At 46.5% G+C, this 25,281-nt stretch overlaps 1 protein-coding gene across 1 annotated transcript in view; it reads left to right on the top strand.

The window, feature by feature from the left end:
* The first annotated feature begins 20,310 nt into the window (after nucleotides 1-20,310).
* Nucleotides 20,311-25,281, top strand: part of SESN3 (sestrin 3) — a 45,033-nt gene continuing 40,062 nt past the window's right edge. The window contains exon 1 of the mRNA XM_051639757.1: nucleotides 20,311-20,549. Within this exon, the coding sequence (XP_051495717.1) occupies nucleotides 20,451-20,549 (99 nt within the window). The 5' untranslated portion in view covers nucleotides 20,311-20,450. The remainder of the gene's footprint in view (nucleotides 20,550-25,281) is intronic.

The following is a 25,281-nucleotide window of genomic DNA, read 5'->3' as shown; positions in this document are numbered from 1 at the left end:
AAGTACCAATTACCTCTGGGTCCATCATCAGGGAGATGTTGCTGTACTGCCTGTGAATGCTTCTCAGAGTACACGTGACCTCGCCTCAGCAGCTTCATTCTTTCTCCCTGGGAGAATTACACAAATGTTCCCACTCTCCACACAACTTCCCAAAGGGCTCTCAACTGTGAGGCACCACAAGGTGTTAATCCTGTCAAGCTCTCTTGTTGCTTGTGGCCATGAGGAAAGGCCGTTCAGCAAGATGCAGATCTCTTCCCTTTTCTTTGGGTCTACAGTGGTCAAAAGCATGTTGCTCTTTTCTCTGGGAAAGGCAACCATGGGACAACCATGTAGAGGGAACAACATCAAGGTCAACCCAAAGGGGACCCCACACAGGTGAGATGAGGGTGACTATGGCAGCCTGGAGACATGGTGGAGGCCACATCAGCTCTTTTGATTATGGTATTACACTATCCTGCAATTCTGGGAAAATCTGCAATTCAGAATTTATTTTAGACTCTCTGCTTGTTCCTTGCTGGTTTGAAAACAGCAGTGACACAGCCAGCTTTGCAGAGCCTGGGTCTGCCCAGCAGCTTGTGAAAAGGGGCAGCCCAGCTTTTCCATCCTTTTCTCACCTGGAATCAGGTGGCTGCAATGCCCCAGCACGCTCAACGGGGGCTGCGGTGGGAGCCCTGAGGGAGCCTGACTCTGCTGCACAGCAGCATCTTGCTAACCAAGTAAATGAAAGTCCCTGGTTCCCAAGGGGAATTTAAGAAAATCCAAATTGAAAATAAATAAATAAATGAATAAGTCTGTTGCTTTTTAAGCCTGTCTGGGGTTTTTTTTGTTGCATTGAAGGAAGGGCAAATCTTGGGGATTTCACACTCTGCAGTGCCAAGCATAGCCAGGAAGCAGCTGGGAGCCCCTCGCTGGTCCAGGGCTGGGCTGGCAGCTGATTGAAAGCTCTTAGTTCACTCTTTAAAGAAAGACTTGAAAGGCTCCACCATGGGGGAAGGAAAACATAAGAGTCGTGGTATGAGGAGCTGGCTGACGGGACAGAGACAGGCTGCAAGCTGGGGTTTAGCAGCTGAAGCTTATTAAACGGACAGATCAATCAATAGCTCTTTTAATGGGAGGGAAAGATCAATCTGTTCTCTTTCCCTGCATGGCTTACTGCTGCCCCTGCTCCCTGGTATTCACTTCTTATAGCTAGGAATATTTGGAAGAGCTGGGCTGTGGGAGGCTGGATTTAGTTCAGAAAACTTGGACTGGGGCAGGATCCTGCTGGGCTGTGCTGGCTGTGGCAAGGGTCCCCACTCCAACCCAGTCTGGTCAGTTGGTAATCAGCTGCCCCTGACACAGGACTTGGAGCTGTGCAATGACCACATGGCTCAGGGCAGGGAGGTGGGAAGTTAGTGACAGTCATAGTGGTATAACTTGTTAAAAAGTCATACCTTTAAACAAGAGGGTCAGGTACAACACCTGATTTTGATCAGAATCAAGTGAGAAAAAGATGTCCTTATGATTTATACTCATGGATGAGGAGGTCACTCTCCTGTTGCCCACAGTGAGCGATGCTGGAATCTTCACAAGATGGGTCCAGAACTTCTTGAGTAAGCAGATGTGGTCTCTCCTAATTGGAGATTATCTTCAATCCTGCCATGTTGCTTCAGAAATGTTCCTATCAGTATTTTGCAAGGATGTGGTACTTGTCCATGGGCAATAAGAAAGCCTGTGAGTCTCAAGAGACTGGCCTTCAGCAGTGGCCCATCCTCTGCCTACTTGATTTGAAAAGCTCCAGGGTGCAGGCCAGAGAGCCTGCCTGCTCACAGCCCCCACAGAAACGTGCAATGCTATAGACATGATTTTTATTCAGAGTCATGAAAATAGTCCACCCAGTCAGACAGGCACAGCTTTGTATTGTTAGGAGTTGGTTCCACTGGGGAATTTTTGAATTCAGATTGCCCAACTCTAGCTCGGCAGGGCTGGGTGCCAAGGTATTTGGGCACAAAACGGTCAAGAGAGGTTTCAGTCTTTTTTTGTAGGCAGACAATATTTTTATGCCCCGTCATGGCTGGGCAATCAAAACAGCAATTAGGTTGCATCAGCAGATGTGCTTGCTTTTAGTGCCTGTCGGTCTCAACAGCACACAAGCTATATTCTGTTTGGTACAAAGATCTTTTCATTTCCAAATAAAACTTGGACCTTTAAAGTGCTTCGTCAACCATCTGAAAAGCTGAGCCAGGGGTCTCGCTGGCTTTTAGCACTCCCAGCCCAGAAAACTGCAGATGTTTATCTTTAGCACTCCCATACGGTGAGCAGAACATAGAGACCTTGCATCTGCTCAGCAAAGGCAGGCAGAGCACAGCCCTTGCCACCACTTGCAGCCCTGGATAGGAACCACAGAGCAGACTTTATTTTCACAGCAGCCCAAAACCAGCCCAGTTTCCCAGGTCTGCAAAGCCTCTGGGAGCCACGGCCAGCACAGGGTCATGGCCAGCCATGGTCATTACTCTCTCTCCTGGTGTGGCCTGGACCAAAGTTAAGTAGTTGTTCCAAGACTCATGTAATGTCCCTCTGTGACTGGGAAGAGTGACAGTTCTGCAGGAGGAGTAATCTGCCATGAGCCACCCAAGATAACAGAAAGAAACAGAGGCTCATGTGGACCTGAGCATCTTAAACAAAGGAGACAAACCATCTGCTAAGATGCTCCTGCCTCTGCAAGTGACCAGAGAAGACAAGCCACCAAAATGTGGCACTTCACCTTTAGATGACCAAAGCTAGGTGCCATGAATCCTACCTACCCTCTACCTATACATAGCATCTGCACCCATAATTTCCCCAATATCCTGCATTCCCAAATCCACCAAGCAGCAATGAAACTTGCTGGTACCTGTCACTTGAGAAAGCCAGGTCTCTGCCATGCCTCAAGCTTGACAGGAATTTTTGCAGGTTAGAGCAACTAGGGGATTATGTAAAATAATACACACGAATTTCACTCAGATTAGCCAAGATGTGTCAAGGTAGAGATCGAGGAGAGAGGTTTGTCTCCTGCTGGCTCAAGTCATCATGGGTGTAGTCAGGTGCCCATCCTGGCATGAAGGGAGGGCAGGGACATCCACCTAGAGGCATGGGCACCCTGGGTTACAGCACACCACCCTGAAAACATGCTGCAAGGAGAGTGCAGGACAGCCTCAGGGTTTGAAAAGCACATAGGAAAATGGGGCTCCATTATCATTTGAGCCTCTTTGGTATTAATAGAATATTGACAGAGTTTAACAGGCTATTACTCATGGCAAGAACACAACCTGATCATCTTCAAGTTGTCTGTTGGCTGCCAGCAAGGAAAATAATTTCACTGCTCCACATTAGGTCATTTCTAATACTATTTGAACTTAGTGTAAACCTCCTTTTTTTTTCCATTTTTCCTCTTACTTCTGTTATATTCACTTTGTACTCTTCCACCCTCTCTCTCCCCTCAGGCCTGCACGTGTGTATTTGCACTGAGGATGGTCAGCTTGTAGGAAGTACATAATTCAATGGATGCTACTGAAACTTGCTCAAAAATTAATTCCACAGGTGAACCAATGCAAATGAAGGTCACCTGGAAGACTTCTATTGACTTCAGAAGAATGCTAGAGACTTCGTGCATGTAAGGGGAAAAAAAAAGAAAAAAAGAAAGCAAAAGAGAAGCAAGTTCTGAGCCTTCCAACTCTGGCCCTGGCCATCAGTTAGTCATTGTGTGTTGCAGTGGCTGAAGCACCAGCTTCAAGGTGAGTGTGAGAGAGGTTCACAAGAGTTGAGAGGGCAGGAATTCTTCCACACAAAGTTATGAGAGCCCTGAGCTAGGGCTAATGGAGTGGCTGTGACGGATAAGCACAGCACTGTGAGCCAAAGGGTTCCCTGGGGCTTTGGGTCCCTTCTGGGCAGATTTCATCAGATGCAATTTAAAAGATATCAAGCTCTTTCCTAACTTAATTTGTGTGTATAAGTAACTGCTACAGTTGACAAAGGGCTGTTCTGGGATCACAAAAAGTGTGGGAACAAGTACTCAGAGCTGGCAATGGGAGGACAGACTTGAGACAGCAGTGTTTCTCCCAGGTGAGCTGTCTGGAGCATCCCCGTCATCACTCCCTGCAAGGCTGGGGCAGTCAGAACCAGTATGGAGGGTTGGCTGATGATCTTCCACTCACTACATGAATGGAGGATTTCAGCTGTGCAGCCTCTTTTGGGTAGACCAAGCTTTGGGACTCATTGCTGCTCCTATGTTACTGTGCCATTTATTAGAACCCATACCAAACACCTCCACTTTACTAGCCTGAGTAAATTCCATACTGAAGCAGGGCCACCGAGGCTCAGGGCAGTAAGTGGCAGTTCCAAAACTGCACTGCAGCCTGTGATTTCTCCTTTCTATACCAAGACAAAACTCTCACCAAAACCAAGACTTGGCTTGTCTTCCTACCCTGGATCCATGGCTGGTGAATGGTTACCAACTGTGGCCACAATTGTCTATGTGTATTGAGCTAAAGCCTTGGGGGCTGATCTGCCCAGAGCCCTGTGGAGACTGAGCCATTTATCTCATTGTGTGCAGAGCTGGGCATTGGGACACAGCCGTGGAGCAACCCACATCGTGCTGACTGCAGTACTAGGGAGGACATGGCTAGATGCATGGGACACATCTACAGTATTAGCAGGGATACTTGCACCTCAGGTAACCGGGGTCAGGATGAGAAAAAAAGTAAACCTGAAATACAGACATACTGTAAGGGTTAGGCTCATTCTATATCACCCACTATTATAGGAACTTCCAATGATACTTCAGATATCAAATGGCTGATTCACTCTCAGAAAGTTCCATCCCTACAAGCTCACTGTAAAGGGAGTCCTGCATATCTGTGGTCTTAACTTAAACACTTCTGCTCTGCACGTAAGTTCAGTGAACTGAATAATGCCCAAGAGTTGTTCATGAAACTGCACAAACAATACACTGAACTCCTGGGAGGAAAATGTTTGTTCATTCCTTGATCCCTTATCTGGTGTACTGCAAATGCTAAAACAGGCCAAGGAATTTGGCTTAAGAATAGTGATGGACTAGGAAAGGGGAACAGCTTTGTGTGCCAAACAGGGGCTCTTGATACAGTGGTGTTTTGAAACAAGTGGCAAAAGAACAGTATGAATCACTAAGGAAGATGCAGTTTGCTTTTGAAATAAAGCCTGATCCTTTTTTAAAGTAATATAAACTCACTCTTGAAGTTGCCTAAGCATCTCTTTTCCTACCTCATTCTTACATGATGGACAAATGTAGGGAGTAAGCAGAGGAACTGCAACACCCTCTAAATACTTTCTGAACCTATTTGGGTCCCTCACCACCCTCTATGCTTCAGCAACTACAGCAGAAGTCACCAAATGCCTACCAGAGCAGCCCACAACAACGTGCTGCCTGTTGCACATATTCAATAAAAACACCCATTTGAACTTTTTATTCCTTTGTGGTATTTTCCAATAAGGTTCACATAAACGGACCTACTTTTTTTGCAATCACGAGGCAGAAACATAAATAAGAAGGACTTCTCATAACAGCAGCTGTTATAAAAGTACAATTAAGGCAAAATCTCCATCTCACCCTGGATACTGTCCCTTTAAAGGATGATTTTGCAGTATCACTGGGATGTCCTGTGTGATGCTCTTAGCTAAAGAGCATCTCTGCTAGCAATTGATTTTTCTGCTGGTGGGGGAGAGCTCACAATAAAACTAAGTAAGGGTACAGTCAAGTCAAACGGCTTCTGGAGGCCACTGTAGAAAGACAGTTTCAAAAGTTCAGCTCTCAGCTGTGCCCATGACCTACGCTGTAACCTGTGCCAAGTCTCTTCATCTTCCCGTGCCTCTGTTTCCACTCCAACCTTTTCACATTTATCTCCACAGCTCGGAGCTGGGCAGATGAGTTTCACTGTGTTTGTACAATACATACTCTAAACCTGAGCTGTCAGCCTGATTTGTGCCTCCTGGAGCTGCCAGTGTTACTGGTTCTTGGAGATTTAGTGCAAGGCTGCATGTTTAGTGGCTCTCATGAAGTGTCCTTTCCTGGGACAATGTGTTGAATTAACTTTAATTTAAAAGGAAGGTATATTTTTAGCAAGTTTGAAAAGGCAAGCACCAGAAATGTATTTTTGAGAATGGAAATAATGCAGAGGTGAGTTGGTGTTATTTTGGGTGTGCTAATCATTATTTTTAACACTTGGTGTTAGCAGCGTGGCAGTAACACAGAAAGAGCACGAATGACTACCCGCAATAGTAAAATTAGTGGAGAGTCAGAATGCTCCTGTTGCAAAGGCACTCGACAAGCAGCCATCTAATTACCATGTTTTAACAGTATGGAAACCCAGTTAATTTACCAGGGGTTGCATAATGTGTCTTCACATTCTGTTTACAAAGGAAGATGCTGCCATGCACAGGCTGTGGGGTTGTCAGTGAGGTTTTTTACCCTGTTCCTCAGGCCAGCTCCACACTCCTCTGCGCTGTGCCGCACGCGATGCCGGCGGCCCAGCACTCCTCCCCTCCTCCCAACACTGCCGCAGAGCCAAAACCTGCCTGCCTGCACGGAGCAGCCCTCCAGGGAGTCAGGAAAGGGGCTGGCAAGGGGGAAACCTGGACTTTCTATTTTGTTGTTGTTTATTCCATGGCTGGCTTGTTATGGCATGTGATGGCCGGCTAGCCTGTCTTTAAAATGTGGATAATGAGTCTTTATCCTGTCAGTAAGAATGTGTATCTGTATTTAATTCTCCTCCTGGCCCACTTGGTGCTGGCAGGTGATGCAGGCGACAGACAGGGACTACTGAGCAGCTGGGATGAGCACTGGCTGCCTGGGGATGGTGTGTGTATGCCACGCCAGCTTTGTGACAGCACCTAGAAGCCACCTCATCCATGGGCTTCTTGGGAGATGCCGAGGATGGGACCACCACCCCAGGGAGCTGGGCACAGTGTGGTGCGCTGGGGAGAGGTGGAAAGCCCAGAGACAGGGCTTCAGCCAGCAGCCAGACGCCGGCCACTGGATTCACTCACATGAATAAAATACAAAAGTGAGTCTATTGCATTGCCACTCCCAGAGCAGGAGGCAAAATTACTTGCCCCAGGGTCACCCTGGAATCCTGCAGCAAATTCAAGCCTGCAGCCAGATTTGTGAAGCAAGACAGAGGAGATGAGACCCTCCTCTGATCTCACCCATCTGCATAGGACAGCCTGAGACTGCAGCAGGGAAAAGCTTGTTGTCATCTTACAAATAATTTAATAAATTCAATTCTAAGGCAGGCAAGTCAAATTGCCCACTTTGGTATCATTACGCTCATATCCATCCTACCTTGGCAGTTTATGAGTTTCCCGGTTCATCCAATACGGGGGGGGGCAGCCGCCAGGGTGCTGTGCTGAGCTCCACCAGGGGTACCTGCATGGTCCTGGTGCTGGATCATGATCAGATCTCACCATGCTGGTGTGCTGTGTACAAACCATTACATGCAATAACAAGCAAAGCGCTTCTTGAACCTTAGCACAAAAGAAGCAAAAAAACCCAAAACAATAAATGCATTTTCCACAAGGGCAGAGACAGCAGCCTCTGAATAGGAATTGCTGGATCGGCTTATGACTCAGCTGGCTGCTGGTGGAGCACTTCAGCACACGCTCAGCTTGGGACGGCAGCTGAGGCTCTCTTGGCTTTGTTGAATTCAAAGCAAAATGTATGCGGAGATGCGTGGTAAAGGGTGTGGAATGTGGTCAAGGTCTGTAGCACTGGTAGAGCAGGGTGGATCCACTGCCTCCATATCCTCCCTCTGAGGGAAGGGGTCACCTCATTGCAGGCAGCCCCTCAGGAGCAGCCCAGGTGTGAATTGGTGGGTGAAGGGCAGTCCAGGGCTCAGCGTGGTGTGGGGTTCAATGTGCAGGGCTGGCAGGATGCGTTTCACCACCCGGTCAAGCCCTGCTTGTTGGAGTGGGAGGAGGGAACCAGCCCAGGCGCCAAAATGTCTGTGACTCTGCTTAGATCATGGTTATAATGTTTTTCTGCATACGGATCTACGTAAATAGAAAGAAACCATTCATCTCAACTGGGAGGACTGGCAGTCTTTGGAGTCACCCTGTCCACTGATATCCAGCCACCTTATTTTTTGCCCACTCTTTGATTTCTGCCCTCCTCCCCCCACCAGCACTGTTCCCAGGGCATCGTCTTCATGAAACAGCCTTTTGTTCATAGGTGCCCAAAGCAAACATGCCTCTTTGACTGGCTGCTTCGTTTCACGCCGACACCCTTAACTGCTGGTTTCATCTTCCTCGTAGTGATTCTCTCAGATGAAGTTTCAGTATCACTGTTTCTCATCTGCAGCTTGAGAGTCCCATTTTCGCCAGCCAGAAGCCAAAACCCTTGCACTTGCCTCTGCAATTACCAGCAGAATTCTTGCTTCATGGCGCTGCAGCTTCTGGCCATGGGGAAACTTTAAGAGCATGGACAATAAGGATAAGCCACAGGAGACCTAGAAAGGGTGTAGAGTTTGTTTAAAATGTCTGACTCTTCCTGCACTTTCATTCAAATTCACTGCTAGTGACCTCACTTGCTGTGAAGTACAGTTTTGACCAGCCTCATTTGGATGCTGCCTGTGATGGCAGGGGGACTGTCCACACCGCTGGAGGGTCTACTTGCTTGCTACTTCTTTTGCTTCTTAATTTAAGAGAAAAGCTGCTGGCCACTTAGACTGCAAGTGGATTTTCATGAGTAAGAAGCATAACAGAAGTGCAAAGGAAAGCGCCAAACACATCTACATGGGATTTCTCGCCTCCGGTGCATATTTATGCAAGGGCTTATGCAAGTCTCTTGGTGCTGCTCAGGACATTCTGCTAGATGCACACCACCTTTGGTTTTCATTATACTGTAAACATCCGGCTAACTTAAGCCAGCAGCTTTTGATAGCTCTTCAGCAAACCCCACACATTTGCCAATGCCTTCGGTGGGGTAAGGAGCCCACAGCACGCATTTCTACCACCCTCTTAAAAGATGAAGAGCAAAGCATGTTAATACTTCCAAAACAGACTGAGTGGAAAAACGGCAAGCCCACCACATGCCCATGGTACTGTTGCACCAAATAAGTCCATGTTTTATTTCAGCTGTCATACTTCAGCTGCAGCACATGGGAGTCTGGGCTGGAAACCCCCATCACACCATTGCCACATCATGGGTGTGTTCAGGTCCAAATGTGAACTTGACAGATCAGCAAAGCACCCAAAAGCTTGTGTTCCAGTCAGTGTTTGTGGAAAGCGTGGAATCAGAATCTATTATCTTAAATTCAAGTCCCCTGCACATTTTTCAGCAGCTAGGCAAGACATTTAAGAGAACTCACAGACCCAGGACCTGACTGTCTTTCTACAGGCTCTTCCCAGGCAGCTATTTGTTCTCACAGGAGAGGCTGCCTCATGGAGCAGCAGCAACATGCAATGGCCTGGAGGCCCATGGTGCTGCTCACAGGCTCTTCTGGTGGGCTGGAAAAGGGACAGGCATTTAGTCCAGCATCCCTGAAGCTACCTGGCTCTGCACATGGACTAGCTCCAGCTCAGGATTGTCCCATGCATCAGTATGAGCTCTCAGAAATACAAGCTTGGAGGTCTTGACACCATGCTCTACTGCAGGCATGCTTTGGTTTACCCAAGGCAAGAAGTATCCTCCTATTCTGACAGCACAACAGCTTTCAGGGCTGGATGCAACCATGGTACTGAGGCAAAGGGAAAATCTGCTGCTCAGCTTTTCCCCTGCACTCACTACTGGCAGCTAATTAGATGGCTAATGTCCCACCAGGCCTTGTAGCTCTCCTAGGAAACCCTGCCTTGGCTTTAGCATGAACTGCAGGAAAGTGTTGATAGCAGAATAAAATGAGATCATGCTTAAACTATCACACTGCCTTTCTTGGTCATAGAAATAAAATTTATTTCCATCCATTACTCAGATAACTTCAGACAAGCTGTGCATGATCTGTTGAGCTCTTTCCATTGATGCCATTATCAAGATCTCAGAAGCCACATCAGCTTTGTCTTCAGTTTGAGTATTTTCCTGTTTTACTTTCTCTGCAGCTTATCAAGTGTAGACACTGTTCTTTGACAACTCTGCAGATAACTGCTCTTTCTGGACTTTCATTTTCACCCTTCAGCATCTTGCATGAGTGGATCTCCACATCCTGCAGGAAACCTTGAAAGAATCAGGAGGAAGATGGGGTTTGATTCTCCAATGTCTCATGCTGTGCTTTATAACTGTATAAAGCTTAAAGACCTCTAAAGCAATTCTAGGCATGGGAAAGGAGAATCTGGTTTCATAGAACTGCAAATTCTGGCTGTTTTTCATGACAAAGCTGGATGCTGGTGAGCATCCTGTCTCTAGAGAGTAACTCTTGAACAAAAGAAGACACAAGAAGACAGCAATCAGCTGTGCCAGCACCCAGTGCCTTGTTTTGAGGATGAGCCTCAGCACACAGAGGCAGGAAAGGTGAAGGCTTGGATACCAGGTGGCTTGGGAATATGACAGTATTTTTAGCACTGTGGAGTTTCTTTGCTGCCATAATGTCCACCCAGGACAGGTGCCTCCACAGCAGACAACCAGTGCCCCTTCTTGCTTCTCAGTAATCTCTCATGTCCTTCACCTCTGTGGGTAAAATAAAACATGCTGCAAAAAGGACATGCCTAATTTATTTATTTTTTTACTAACTATTTTGTCCAGTATTTTTTTATTAAATGTCAGCTTCTCTGCTTTGAGGCAGATAGCTACAGGACTGCAAACCCAGAGATGTGTTTTATTCCCTTGTGCCCCTGTTTTCCACCCATAGCCAAACAAGTTGGCGATGCTGTAACAGCTGCACGTGGCAGCTCAGAACACAACCGACGAAATTACCTGGCGTGGTCACAAGTTGCTCACCACACTGACAAACAGTTACCAGTCACTTTCTTCTGCCTCCCTTAGCTTAGTCATATTACAGACACCACTTTTAAACCACATCCGTCTGTTGCAGTATGACTTGTCCCCACTGCTTATGACATATTTTCTGATTAAATGCATGCAGGCCATGCTTTATCATGTTGAGAAATCACTGCGGAGGTTTGGAGGATCTCCAGTCTGCAGGAAGGTTGCTTTGCTCTACCTTCATCCCATGATGGACTTCTTGACACCCTTTCTCCAGCACTTTCGGCTGCCACATTGCTTGCACAGTAGCACATCACTGCTACTTTACTCAAAGAGAATCTAATGATCCTGCCAAAGGACTAAGGGGAGAAATTCAGTTCTCATAAGCCCACTAGGAAGAGACAAATTCTTTGCTTACCAGCAGCAACGTGCCTATGAACAGCCCCTGTGTACACACAGATTACAAAGTGCAGAATGACATCAAGCATGGTTACCACCAGCCATCTCTTCCTGAAATTCAATAGACATTGATATTTATATCCAGCCTTTGAGGTTTAGCATGCTTCAGCACAAATATACATTTATTAATACCACAATACATTGGGTCTTATTGACTCTTATTGAGTCTCATTTCATTCACAGATATACTTTTTTCCCAGACTGTCATGCTTGAAATAAGTTAAGCCAAGAGTGACTGATCTTTCAAAGGAATAAGTAATATGCTTAAGGCTACATTCAGCATTCTTTTCCTTACTTCCCTTGAACAAACTAATATTTATAGAGAGGGCTACATTCTGCTCAGAAGCACATCAGTGTTAATGATATGTGACTTGAGTGATTATAGCAGAGTGGCTCTGAACATGTATCAACAATACAGGGAGTGGGAATCAGGCCCAGTGTTCCCAGAATAGGAGTACTAGGACCTAAGTTATGCCAGGGAAGAACTTGGGCCATACTGTTTCTGAAATGAGGGAGCCAAATAATACAAAAAAGCAAGCCAATATGTAGTCTGTTTATAAGAAAATCCACTATTTCCAGAGATTTATAGAGCCCAGCTAGAGGAAGGTTAAGTTTCAAGAGCAATACATCATGACTAAAATAAGTTATTTTTCTCTGTAAAAGGACATTTCAACAGAAATAAGGACAAATAAAATTCTTAAGACATGACCTTGCTGTAGAAATACAACCATTTTATGTTTTCCATTTCAGATCATGGTCCTGTGCTGTACAAAGGCATCGTTCTGCCTACAAAACAGCCATTTCTCTGCTTCTGCTGTCCAGCATTCTTCTGAACCTTCATCAACATAAATGGTTCAGTGGTGATAGTAAATGGTCAGGTCTGTGTGCCTGAGGTTCAGTTATGGCAGACAGAGATGGCAGTTAGCAGGGCGAGATGCAATGCCCCCTATCATTATTCATTTATTTTCCCAAACAGGAGCTGAGTTCTGCCATTTCCAGCTTGGGCTCCAGCGCTGACGCTGTGACTGCCAGGGCTTCACCAGCAGAGCAAGGTGGACTGCTTACACCCTTCTATTTTTTCCCTTCCAGACTGGTCCTCCCTTTCCCCTCTCCTGACATTACAAATAGCACAGCTGCCTACCGCAAAGCTGGGCAGAAATAGGCCAGAGAGTCTTCACAGGAAAATCTGCATGCAGGAGTCATGCATTTCCATCCAGCAGCGGACAAACAGGCAGGCTAGAGGAGGCAGGAGCAGAAAGGAGTTGGCTGATGTTGGTCCAGGGAAACTGCTGCTCCTTTGCTCTTGCTCTGCAGCAGCAGATGGCCAGGCCCATCCTGCTCACTGTGTCTTGGTGTATCACAGCAGGCACTGCCTGCCCGTGCCAGAGGGAGGGAGGCAGAAGTCCTGAAGTTGGCGGCTTGGGCGGCTCTGCACAGGAAGGCTGTGCTGCTGATTCGCTCAGCCAGCTCCCTGCAGGAGCCTTTTCTTAAGGCTGAATCTCAAAATTCGGGACCTGTCCTGTCCAAGGATGTCCCCAGCATCTGGATAGAGACTGATGAAAAAAGCAGCATGCCATGCAAATGAGCCTTCAGCACTTAGCCGATTTTGCTAACTGCCTTCACTCACATGCCTAATTGCTTCTAAGTGTGGTACCTTCTGAGACAGCCCCGCTTGCACTGACATGCTGTTTTTTTCAGGGTGTACCCTTCAGAAAAATAATGAAACAGGGTAAAATTGGTTTTAAATTAAAATAAGCCAAGTCCATAACAGATGCAAGTCTTTCAGCACTTCAGCTCTTCTTTGTCTAGAAACAAAGAGTAAAACTCTGCCATAATTCAGCCTGATCTTCCAACATACTTAGGTTCATATCTCGGGGGCTTCAGTGGGAAACAGACCTAAATTATGTGCCATACCCTAAAAGCTGTTGAGTTTTGTATTTGTGTTGTTGTTTTTTTAAAATTTGGGGTTTAATGTTTGATAATAATGAAAGGCGTAACATTGCCAGTGAATACATGAAGCTAATTTCACTGATCAGCTCTGTCCTCAGTGTGGCATCATGCCGTACCATGTGTTTCATTTGCAAAATCTGAACAGAGAAATTCTGCTGCTTGAGACTTGATTTTAGGTTTTTTCACCCAGACAAAGACCTTTGTGTACTTTGCATTGCCCAGGCACAAAACTGACAGCTGCAAGGAAACAGGCAGCAAAACACTGGGTGCCAGTTCACCTCCCCAACCAGCAGGTATCTGAGAAAGGTGCCTCCTGCTTGCCCTCTTTTGGCTCCCTGGCTGTTGAACTCTTGGCCTCATGGTATCCTGGTTGCCGAAGGGCTCGAGGTGTTTTTCCCAGCCTGACCTGCAGGTGTGCTCTCCAGTAATTTGCTAAGTAGCCACAGAGAAGTCATAACCACAGCTTTGATGCAGGCACCCATGTTTAGGAGAGGGATGAAACTTTGAGCACATCCTGAAGGCAGGGACAAGCTCTTTCCACTTGTTCCTTGTGATAGGACGAGGGTCAATAGACTCAAATTCAAGCACAGGAAGTTCCACCCTAACATAAGGAAGAACTTCTTTACTGTGAGGGTTACAGAGCACTGGAACAGGCTGCCCAGAGAGGTTGTGGAGTCTCCTTCTCTGGAGACTTTCAAGACCTGTCTGGATGCCTTTCTGAGTGATCTGCCCTAGTTGTGTGTGGGAGGTCCCTTCCAACCCCTAATACTCTGTGATTCTGTGACTTTGTGATTCCCAGTGCTGCAGCTGGTGCCTCATGTCATGGTTGTACAGCCAGTACTGAGACCCAGACTTGTCCCAGCTCCATGTGTATGACCCTGGACATCTGTGCCCACCCCATGAATTCAGTGTCCAGTCCTGTAGGGCAGAAGCATTTCTGTCAGCAAAGATAGTCCTGCTGCTGTCATTAAATCTGCTCAGTAGGACTGTCTTCAATATTAATATGAATACACTGCCAGGGATTACTTATAATTCTCCCTTTGCTAGGAGTAAGACCAGGCTACCTTTGTCCTGCCCTCAGATTCTTTTTCAAGTAATGCATTTCCCCACTGTATCATTCCCAAAAATTGCACAGGCCAAAATACTTCCAAAGCTAACTAGAAGCATAACTTGCCTTTTCCAGATGATCCCTATTTACAGGCTCGCAGCATTGGCCAGCATGGTCTCAGAAGGCTGAACTGAAGTGAACAACATGTTGAAATATATTTAGCAAATCATTAGGCAAACCACAGAAGAACACAGAGAGAGCAGAAGAGGTTTCTTGATTGGGTAGTGATTGAATGCTTTTTAGAGTTATTTAACTGTCAAAGAAATTAGGTATTAAAAAGGCTTATCAGGTCAGTGAACTCACTTCTCCCAGGCCAGGCCATAATTGTTTCTTAAAATAAACATGATTTTGAGTGCTTTATCTGGTCAGGGTTTAAATGCTGAAAATGAAAAGGCGTGTACCCCCACCCTCAAGGAAGAACTCCAGAAACTACCCCATCTCACTCTCTCATGTAATCATCTGAACACTCATTTTGCAAATTAGGATTTGTAATTTTAAGGATGGGAAGTGATTTTGTAGTGTCAACATGTGTGTAACATCACTCAGGGCACAAACTCTATCCACTGCCCTTCCTTCCTCTAACAATGTAACACAAATACTGTGCAAATTATATTGAAATGCTGCAACAAAAATAATGACAATGAAGGCAGAACTATCAGTCATTTGACATAATGGCAATGGGCTGGATTTTTGGTCATGGAAACAACACCTATTTTCCCATGTATCCATGTTTGGTTTGGCTTCACTGAATGATTCATGGACTCATGAAATGTGAAGGGCATGTGACATGTGTCAATCACCATGCTTAACCACACAGAGCTTTATTGCTGCAGTCAGACTGGAAGAGTGGGTAAGGCTCCAAAGTTGGGTATTCAGTCATGCCCTGTTTTCCTGCTCCTGAGCAAAACTTGAGGATCTTTTACTTTCATGCTGAATTTCACTTGCAGCAATCCAGTCAGAGCTATTGAGTGGCAGCTGCCCCCTCCTTTCCTCTCTCTCCAAGCTGCTGGAGGTCTCTGAATCACAAACATATTCACTGCATAACAAGTTCAATTTTACAGCACTGATCCTGTCAATCCAAGCTTTTTGGGAAGCAGCAAGATGTTGCATTACTGTATGAACAACAAAAGCACTGAATGCTTGTACAGTACGCGCACGCCTTGGGGAAGCATCGTGTGGACTGACCTTGCACTCCCATAGCTCCTGCACTGCAGCTGGGCTGACTTCTCCAGGACACACAACGTGGTTGGTCAATACTGGGCAGTCACTTGATTGCTCTGTGCTCTCTCACCTACTTATTGTACTGTGAATGGTTGTTGGATGTGATGACTTCTGGAAAGCAGTGGAGATGCACTGAGTCCAGCTCTCAAACTTCTCTTCAGGAAATTCCAGGCAGAAACATCACATCCCCATCCCCAGGAGTTCAAGGCTGGTATCACACTTCTAAACTGGGATGTAAGGGCTCATTCTGTGGGGTAAAAGCAGCTTAATGTTTGGATGCGGTACATCTCTTAGCTGATCCATTTGAACCACACTAGCTTGAAGGCTGCATAAGGCATCAGAACTTTCTAGTAAAGGCAGACACAACTCATCCAATCCTAGGGCAGGGCCGGCAATCCATGCATGGCTGCAACATCTGCCAAAAAGGCATCTAATTATTTCAGGAGGCAGAGAAAATCCTACTTACTTTGGAAGTTTTTCCTTCCTTGTTTCATCATACTGTTTGTTTTTTAAACTCTGCAAAAGCTATGATCATCAGTGATAAAATCTGTTTATACCAGTAGCCACTTGAGCAACTCTGCAAGTGAGTAATCTCTCCAAAAGGATGCAATGGTCTTAAGCCAGTACAGACCATATAATCAAGAAAAAAAAAAAACAACTCCACCTTCACAGAGAAGCTGTGGCTGCCCCATTTCTGGAAGTGTTCAAGGCCATGTTGGATGGAACTTTGAGCAACCTGGTCTAGCGGGAGATGTCCCTGCCCATGCAGGGGGGTTGAGTCTTTAAGGTCCTTTCCAAACCACTCTGTGACTCTATGATTCCCCATACACAGCAAGAACTCACAGCCTCTTTAGGTGACCTCAGCAAGAGGACTGGTTTGGTTTATAGAACTGATGACTGTCTTACAATTTCAAGGCAGGTCAAGATGCCAGGCTGCTTGTAACTCAATTGCCTGTTAATTTCAGGATGCTGCTTTCCTTTACGACTCAATAACTGGGCAAAAACCAAAGGAAACCCATAACAGCAGATGCCAGTTGAGGTACGGTTGGATCATAAAAGCTGTCAGATAATTGTGAATACTTTTGAGAAGTAAGTTTAGAAGAAGAAAGTTCAAGAACGTGTATATGTTCACCAAGAAGTCAGCTTGCTCAGAAGGGCTTTTACTCTGCAGAACTTAGGCACATGTTTGAATCAAAATGGAACAAACCAAGAGCTTAAAATCAGGCAGAGAGGCACAAGTCTTTGCAGGCAGCAGGACTGTGCAGATGGCATAAGCTGGGCACATACACAGCATTTGATGGCAAAGGTGCCACAGGGATCCCAACACTACATCTAGTCAGAGTTCAGATGTTTTGAATATTTGGATATTGTCTGTAGTCTATACACTGATTATCTAACACTGATACTGGACAAGCACTGCCTAAGTACTCCGCTAGGTACACTTGTGATCTCTATTAGGCACCAAAACTCCTTTTAAAAGAAAATGCAGAGAAAAAACTAACTTCAGAAAAGATATCCAAGAGAATTTTTGCTGGGTGCAGGGAGGTATTTTAAGCAGCTTTCATTTGCTGTATTGTTTCCAAAAACAATGATACACTTTCAAAGTTTATGCTTCTCTTGACATTTTGTAGAATCACAGAATGTCTTGGGTTGGAAGGGACCTCTAAAGGTCATCTAGTCCAACCCCCCTACAATAAGCAGGAACATCTCACACTAGAACAGATTGCTTAGAGCCCCATCAAGCCTCACCTTGAATGTCTCCAGGGATGGGGCCTCCACCACCTCCCTAGGCAGCCTGTTCCAGTGATTCACCACCCTCATATTAAAGAATGTCCAACCTAAATCTACCCTTCTCTAACTTGAAACCATTACCCCTTGTCCTATCACTACATGCCCTAGTGAACAGGTCTTCCCCAGCCTTCCCTCAGGCTCCTGTTCCACGATATTCCCGGGCACAGAAGGAATGTTGACAGGTCAGTAGTTCCCAGGGTCCTCCTTTCTACCCTTTTAAAAATGGGCCTAATGTTTCCTTTCTTCCAGTCACCAGGGACTTCACCTGACTGCCATGTCTTTCTAAATATCATAGGGAGTGGCTTGGCAACTACATCAGTCAATTCCTTCAGGACTCTGGAGTGCATCTCATCAGGTCCCATGGACTTGTGTATGTTCAGGATCCTCAGATGGTCACAAACTTTGTCTCCCTGGTCTCCGCCCTGTGGGCCATCATCTTGAGAGCTGATACTCAAGTACTCAGATACTAAAGTACTGTAAAGCAAGACTGGGAGCCACAAAGGTACTTAAGTGCTCATGGTTTAAGTGAGGGTTAGTCAACCAAATACTTCAAGCATCTGCTGTGCATGCATGTCCCACCCCCTTGACAAGAAGTTTGTGGTAGAAGAGAAACTAGATATTAAACTTCTCAATTTTTAAACTGCCGTTCAAGGCAGCCTAACTTTCACACTTGGCTAATAGAAAATTTTCCTGGTTTTAATTGGCTTTGCTAAAGATCTGAAGTTGTCATTGAAGGTGGAAATAATTTCAGTGGAGAGGAATGGGACCAAACATCTCTGAGGACGTTCAGTCATTTGTACTTCCCACTATGGAAATAAATTAACGGATCATATTATTAAAATCTGAATATTTGCCAGTGTTCCAATGTTAAACATTAAGAACAACCAAGTAAAAATAATTCTGTGTTTCAAACTTGCCTGCTACCATCCTTGCCAATGGCTCTGAGTTTTGAACCAGGCACTTCAACAGCCAATGACTCAAAGCAATTTTACCTGAGCTGAAGAGTCAGTTCTCCAGTGCTTGTGGCTAGAACTCTGATGCTTTTCTGAATGTCTTAAAACTTCTCATTTCAGATAACATGATCATGGAGTTCAGCAATAAATACAAAGCCATTTACATCATTCATGTTGCTTATTTATATTTTAGCATTACCTTTAGATTAGATGATAGAACTAAGCAGTTTGGCTTTCCTTTGTGACTTTGGCTGAAATACCACCACGTTGTAGTATGTGGGATGCAGACATGGCACAGCAAATACCTGCACTCCAGCAAACTGTTGTTTTTTTTTCACATTGGGATGCCCTTTCTACTACTCTGCTTGGAAAAAATAACCACCTCTTCCATTTATTTCTCTCCAACTATTTTATACGGCTGCCTGGGACTTTGGCATGTGGATGCATTCCACATTAACTTGACTGGCAATACTAGAGTCCACAGTGAGTCTGCCTGCCTGCTGAAGGCAGCCCTCCCTCAGGAAAACATCCCTTTAGAAATGTATGGAAGGGGAAGGATGGAGGAGGGTGTTGCTGTGGATGCAGTTTTACTTGCAGCAGCAAAGTCTGATCTGAGGAGCTATTCGGTAGTTCTCAAAGACAGTCAGATCCAGGTTCAATGAGTCTCCTTTAAGAGATGTAAATTAGAAATTGCATTGTGCCCTTTTTAGCTAGTCAGTTGACTGAATTACACAATGCTTCCTTTTGCAAAACCAGAAAGCATTCCCATGGATAGAAGTATATAAAGCAGATCACAGATTTCAAGCAGCTGATTTACAATTGTTTTGACAGCAGAAATGCTAAAAACAATGTATGAAAACCCCAAATCTTGGAAATTTCAGAGGGCTATATTCTGTTTCTGTAACAAAAGCAACTCCTTCTGTGCAATCGTCTTTCACAACAGGAATTACATAATACTCACCATTTAATACACCAACGTTTATTGACATTGCTGAGACTACTCATGTTAAAGATCATACATGCGTATTTAAAACCTAATGCAATGAAAACTGCAGTGATGCTATGATGTAAAAAAAAAGAAGAGGCTTATAGCCCAGCTATCCTAGGCTGCAGATTATAGATTTCTCTCTGTCCTAATTACACACTCCTTCTCCGTGCATTAGCATGGAGCCCAGAAAGCCTGACTCATCACTTCCAACAATCCCGGCGACCCGAGGCAAACATTCAGCCGCTCGCATGCGCGCTCCAAACGCTCCCAACTTCCCTGGAAGCAAAGACCGAATCCTGCTCTGCCTGGCAGCAGCGCGGTCTTGTCCCTACACGCACCAGCTGCCTGCTGCGAGCGGGCGCTTCTGCAGAGAGCGGTTCAGCCTTCCCGCCGGCGCTCCCCCAGCCCCGGCAGCCGCGAGCACCGTGACCGAGAGGAACGGGCCCGCGGCTCCGGGGGGAGGGCAGCCCGAGAGGACGGGCTGGGCCTGGCAGCCCGGCGGGGCGAGGCCCGCGGCTCAGCACGCCCGTCACCCTGCCCCGGGCTGGGCGCGCTCGGGAGCCGGAGCCGGAGCCGCGCCGGGGCCGGGCCCAGAGCCCCCGCTGCCCCTCACGGCCCGCGCGGGGGGCGGGGCCTCTGCCGCCTCGTTTGCATAGCGCCCGCCGGGCCACCCGATTGGCCGGGGGAAGGCACGCGCCGGAGCGCCGGCCCCGCCTCTCTCCCGAAGGCTGCCCAGAGACGCGGCCGGCCCCGCCCCCTCCTCGCCGCAGACCACGCCCCTCTCCCCGCCCCGCGCTCGGAGGCTGCCCGGAGATGGGAGCGGCGAGCGCGCTGCCCATTGGTCGGCAGCGGGCGGCGGCCGCGATTGGCCGGCGGCGGCGGAGGGGGGCGGGGCGGGCGGCGCGGATTGGCGGAGCGCGCAGGGGTGTGCGCAGGGGCAGCGGCCCGGAGCGGGCGCTGGGGCCGCGGCTGCGGGATGGGGGCGGGCGGCGGCGCGGGCTGCTGAGCGGCGCGGAGCGGAGCGCAGCCCCCCTGCCGCCTCCCCCTGCCTGCCCGGCCAGCGCCGCGCTCCCCGGCAGCATGAACCGCATCGGCTCCGGTACCGTGGGCAGCGCCACCGCCGCCTCCGCCGCCGGCCAGTACCGGGTGTGCCGCAATTGCCGGAAGGTGCCGAGACAGGTACCGGCGGGGGGGGGGGGAGGTTGGAGTGGCTGGGAGACGGGGGGGAGCTGAGGAAGCTGCGGGAAGCGGTGGGGTAGAGACTTGAGGGTGGGGGGTGAGGGAGAGGGGCGGCGGGGCAGAGGGCTGGGGGGCAGTGCCGGGAGGAGAGCTGGGCCGTGGGGCGGGGGATGGAGCGGGGATGGGGGGGGGCTCTGCGGCAGTGGCGCGGGGGCTGCGGGGCAGCTGGGACGGTGCGGGGATGTGGGGTCGGGCCCGCCGGGAGGTGAGCGGCAGTAGGATGGGGGGCAGCGGAAGGCTGCAGGTTGGGGGGGGGGGGGGAGGGCACGGCTCCAGGTGTGCTGGGGGTTGAAGAGGGGTCTTAGTCCCGCACCCCCATCCCCTCCTCCATCCCCCGGGACGGTTGTCACTCGTCCCTGCCCTCGGCTTTCCCGACCCCTCCCCTCCGCCCCCCGAATGTTCGGGGCGCCTGCCCTCCCCCGTGGGATGGGGGCACTGACTTGGGGGGCCCGGCCGCCCTTGGGAAGTTTATCCACGTATCCGAGCGGCAAAATTCGTTACCGCGATCTCCGGCCAAGCCTTCGTGAGGGGGCATCCGAAATCAAGAGCTTAAAAAAAAACAACACCTAAAAACACCCCAAAAAACCCCTGCACCCCCTCCCCCAAGGTAACCCCCTAAACCCCATCCCGACAGTTAGCAGCAGCTGCCTTGCACGGCCCCTCTGTGCTGCAGGAGGAGGGGGATCCCTTCCCACCTCCTCCCCACATCTGCTTCACGGGGAGCAGTAGTTGAGGGTGCTTTTTGTTTGTCCAGTGCAAATGAATTAAAATTGCTGAGCTGTGCAAACGCGCCGAACCCGAGTGCCCAAGATGAACATGATGCTGTTTTTGGTTTTGTTTTTAATTCAGTCTCTCCCGATACGTTTTGCATTAGGTTGGTTCTTGCCAATGATACGAAAGCCTGTAAGTCAATGAGCTCAAATATTTGCGCTCTTTGTCCAAAAACTGTTTTTCTTCCTCTGTGGGTCAGGCCAAGTGCCAATCAAAGTTGTTTTTCAAGCCTCTCTTCCCTGCAGTAGGAGTGCTTTTTTCTTTCTTCTTCTTTTTTTTTTTTTTTTTTTTTTTTTTTTTTAAGGGTTTGGTTTTTGGAAAGGAGGTGTGTGTTTAGGGGAGGGGGGAGGAGAAGCGTTAAAAAATCGGTCAGAGAGAAGCAGATCTTTAAAAATCGTGTTTCTGCAATATTTTAATAGAAACAAAATCTTATTAAATGTGCATGCTTGGTATGTGCAGTTATTTTTTCCATAAACTCCTGGATCATGTTACAGTTGATACTTGGTGCTCAGCTCTTAGCTCAGCTTGGGAGAAATGTAATGGATCAGAGAAGCGCACATCAGCAGACTCTGATTTTTAACCATTTCGTTGCAGGATCGAATCCCTTCTTGGCTTTAACTTGCTGCTGCTTTAAGAAAAACAAGTACTTAAAAGAGAGAAGTTCTGCGGGGTTAATGCCTGAAACAGCTTCAGACTTCATGTGTAAAGACAGACAAATTAACCAGTGCCAAATATGTCTGTGGAGAAAGCAGGGAGGGAGCTTGCTTTGTTCTGCCAAATAATCAAAATGTTTTGTTGACAAATAAAGTGGTACTTGGCAGCACTTGCAGATCTAAAATTAAATTTAAATCATTCAAATTTTTTGAAGCTGTAGTCTCATCCTACTGGGCAGCCTTGTTTTGTATGCCTCTTTAATATCAGTGGTGGGTGAGGGGGGATGGCAGGACTAGGTGGTACTTTTCTGGTAACAGGAAACTTGCCGGATTAGATTTATTTTTTATTCTTATTTTCTAAGTGATTTAGTGATGGTAAACATAGGTACTCAGTTGGGTCTGTTGAGGAAGGCAGCTCAACACTGTCCTGCTTGGTGGTCATTTAAACTGCTTTCATCACAGAATTGGAGAGAGTAAAAAGAAACTGAGTGACAGCCCATGGAACCCTCTTGAAACATAGGTGGGTTTTGTGCTCACAGGGGTTGTACCTAGGACATTGTTGCATCTGTCTTTTAGGCTGGACAATAAACATAGGAATACAAAGCTTCTGACTACATCTGTAATTATTTAAAAGTTGATATAACAAAAATCACTGTCAAATTTAACCTTTTGCACTTCACTAACAAGCATGCAAGTAGAAAATGGGGGAAAAACCAAAAAAACAACAACAAACCAAACAGAAACAGGCTTGGTGGAAATGAGATGCAAATTTGACCAGAATCTCAGTGTAATGATCTTCAGATAAGTGCTGCCTCATCTGTTCTTTTGATGGTGGTGGGTTTTTTTTAGTGCTCATGTGATAATATACTGAAAACATGATTGGCCTTAAAACATGTTGAATCTCTTCTGCCCTCCTCAGTTTTAAGTCTTTATTTGAAGCCTCTTGAATGCTTGCAGTTTAGCTATTGCTGTTGTCCAAATTACAAGGGGCAAAGCAAGCTTTCTACTTGGTGGCCTATGAGGAAATTTGAAATAGTCTAGCAGGTTTTGGATTTTCATGGATGAAGGTAAGTTTCTCTGTCAACAGGGAAACAGGAAAAGCTAGATGCAGTACTTTGGGATTCAGCTGATTTCAAATTAATAAAAATTAAGTTTTATTAAGGAAAGTTCTATTAGGATAGCACTAGAAACTTGCTAAGGATCCATGGGTTAAATTTGCCTATGAGGAAGGATTTCCGTATGAAAAAAAATCAGTTTATATTTGTTTTTATTGTTATGGGACACTTTAAATAACCAGATCTACTTGCAGAATAGTTGCTGCTATTAAGAAGGGCTTAGATGGTCAGAGATATGACAGCTACATCATAATTTGATTTAGGGGAAAAAAAAAAAGACAGCCAGTAGTAATAAGTGATGCTGGTTTGAAATTGGCAAGTGAGCTTGTTGAACAGACAATCAAGGCTGATGCTTGGACTCACCTTAAAATAAATGGAAGAATGAGAAAAACAAGATGAGTAGCTCCAGCCCCTGGGATTGATGGGCAGGCTTTGTAGCAAATCTGTGGCATATCACTATGGAAAAGTGCTTAAAATGGCCTACAAGTGCTGTAGCCAAGTCTTTCCTAGAGGTGGCCGAGAGTTGCTGCCATTGCAGTCACCAGGACAGCCTGCAGCTCTCACGTTTGAAAATCCAACATATGGGGGAGCCCCTAGACAGGGTAGTTCCTGGGTGGAAATCAGGAGGGGGTCTGGAGCCTGATGGAAACCCAAGGTTCTCCTGCCTAAACAAAATCAATAGCCCAAGCAAGCAAGAAGAGAATATATAGGAAGGGCTCAGTATTTCTTTGGACAAACAACTGCTTCAGGAAGGCTTTTAGGAATAAGCAAAAAGTCTTCAGGGGATGGAAAAATCTTGATATGTCAGGAAATGTAGGAGCAGGGAGAGTTTGCCAGCTGTTCAAGCTTGGTTGCAAATTGCAAAGCATGTGAAGTAAAAGCTTCTTTTACATGTACATACAAGTCAGTAGGATAGAAAAGGAAATAAGTGTAAACATGGTTCTGGTAGTAAATATTTGTTTTGTGTTAGATTTTAGTGAGGGAGATACATGGACAGTGGCAAGGTGGGTGATGGGGAGGTGTGGTTTATAAGTGTCCATCGCTGTTGGCAAGGTGGAAGTGAACCCAGCTTAGCAAACCCTCCTGGCTCGAGCCAGTCTCTGTTCTGAGGTCCTGGATAAAGGTGTGTGAAGTCCAGGATCTGTGCCTGTTCTTCATAGACCTACCTGATCAGGGTGATCCAGTGCAAGGGAAATGGCCATCAATATGGTGGACATAATTTTCAGTGCTCCTCATTCCTCCATGCCAGGCTCCTTCTTTAGCACCAGTCTCAATACTGTACAAGTTACCAAAGCAGATTTTTGACAGAAAAGCATACAGATACATGAGGGGAAAAAAAGTATTACATGATACAACCAAAAATAGGTAATGTAGTAGTGTTCTGTTGGTAAGACATTTGCTAGTGTGTCCCCTTCTGAATGCTTTGGATGGACTAAAACATTAATTCATTTATTAAACATGTAAAATGCCATCGAAGGTTGAACTCCTTTCTGCCCTAGCAAGGCAGCTGAAATTAAGCTTTGGGATTTACTAACACAAAATGTTCTAAATACCAGAAAGTTTAAGTGGGTTTGAAAGGTATTTGAGCAAATTCATAACAGAAAAATTAAACAAGAGCTGTAAATAGGAAATAGCAACACTTTCCCATACAGTTTCTGTATGCTTTCCTGGCTGTTACATGTCTGTTACTGCTGGGTGGCAGTGACAGGTTACTGGGCAACAGGGACCTTTCATTGGACACATTTTGTCTGGTTTTATCTTCCTTTTAATTATAGAGGAGTGATTGGGAGGTGGGAGTAGGGATGGTGTTAGGCTGTGCTGAAAAGAAAAATCACTGTGCTGAGAGGAAACTACCAGTGGGTTTTCAAAAGATTGCTTTTGAAACTAATCTGGTTTAACACTGTCCAAAATCACAATGTGAGTGTGACTGTTTTAAAATGGTAAATGTTGTTGATCCATTAGAAGAGCAGAGCATTTCATAAAAAACAGAAAACTTTGAGCTCTGGCATAGTTGGGGCAAAATCCAGTGGTATGAAATGTAGGAGTTATAGGCTTGGCTATTTATTACTGATAACTTTGAATAAGAGCAGCTCCTTAGAGGTAGCAGAGAGATGAATGTCAGTGTGCAGGAGG

This window comes from Apus apus, chromosome 1 (assembly GCF_020740795.1).
Source record: "Apus apus isolate bApuApu2 chromosome 1, bApuApu2.pri.cur, whole genome shotgun sequence".
Lineage (NCBI taxonomy): Eukaryota > Metazoa > Chordata > Aves > Apodiformes > Apodidae > Apus > Apus apus.
This window is presented reverse-complemented; position numbering and strand designations above follow the sequence as displayed.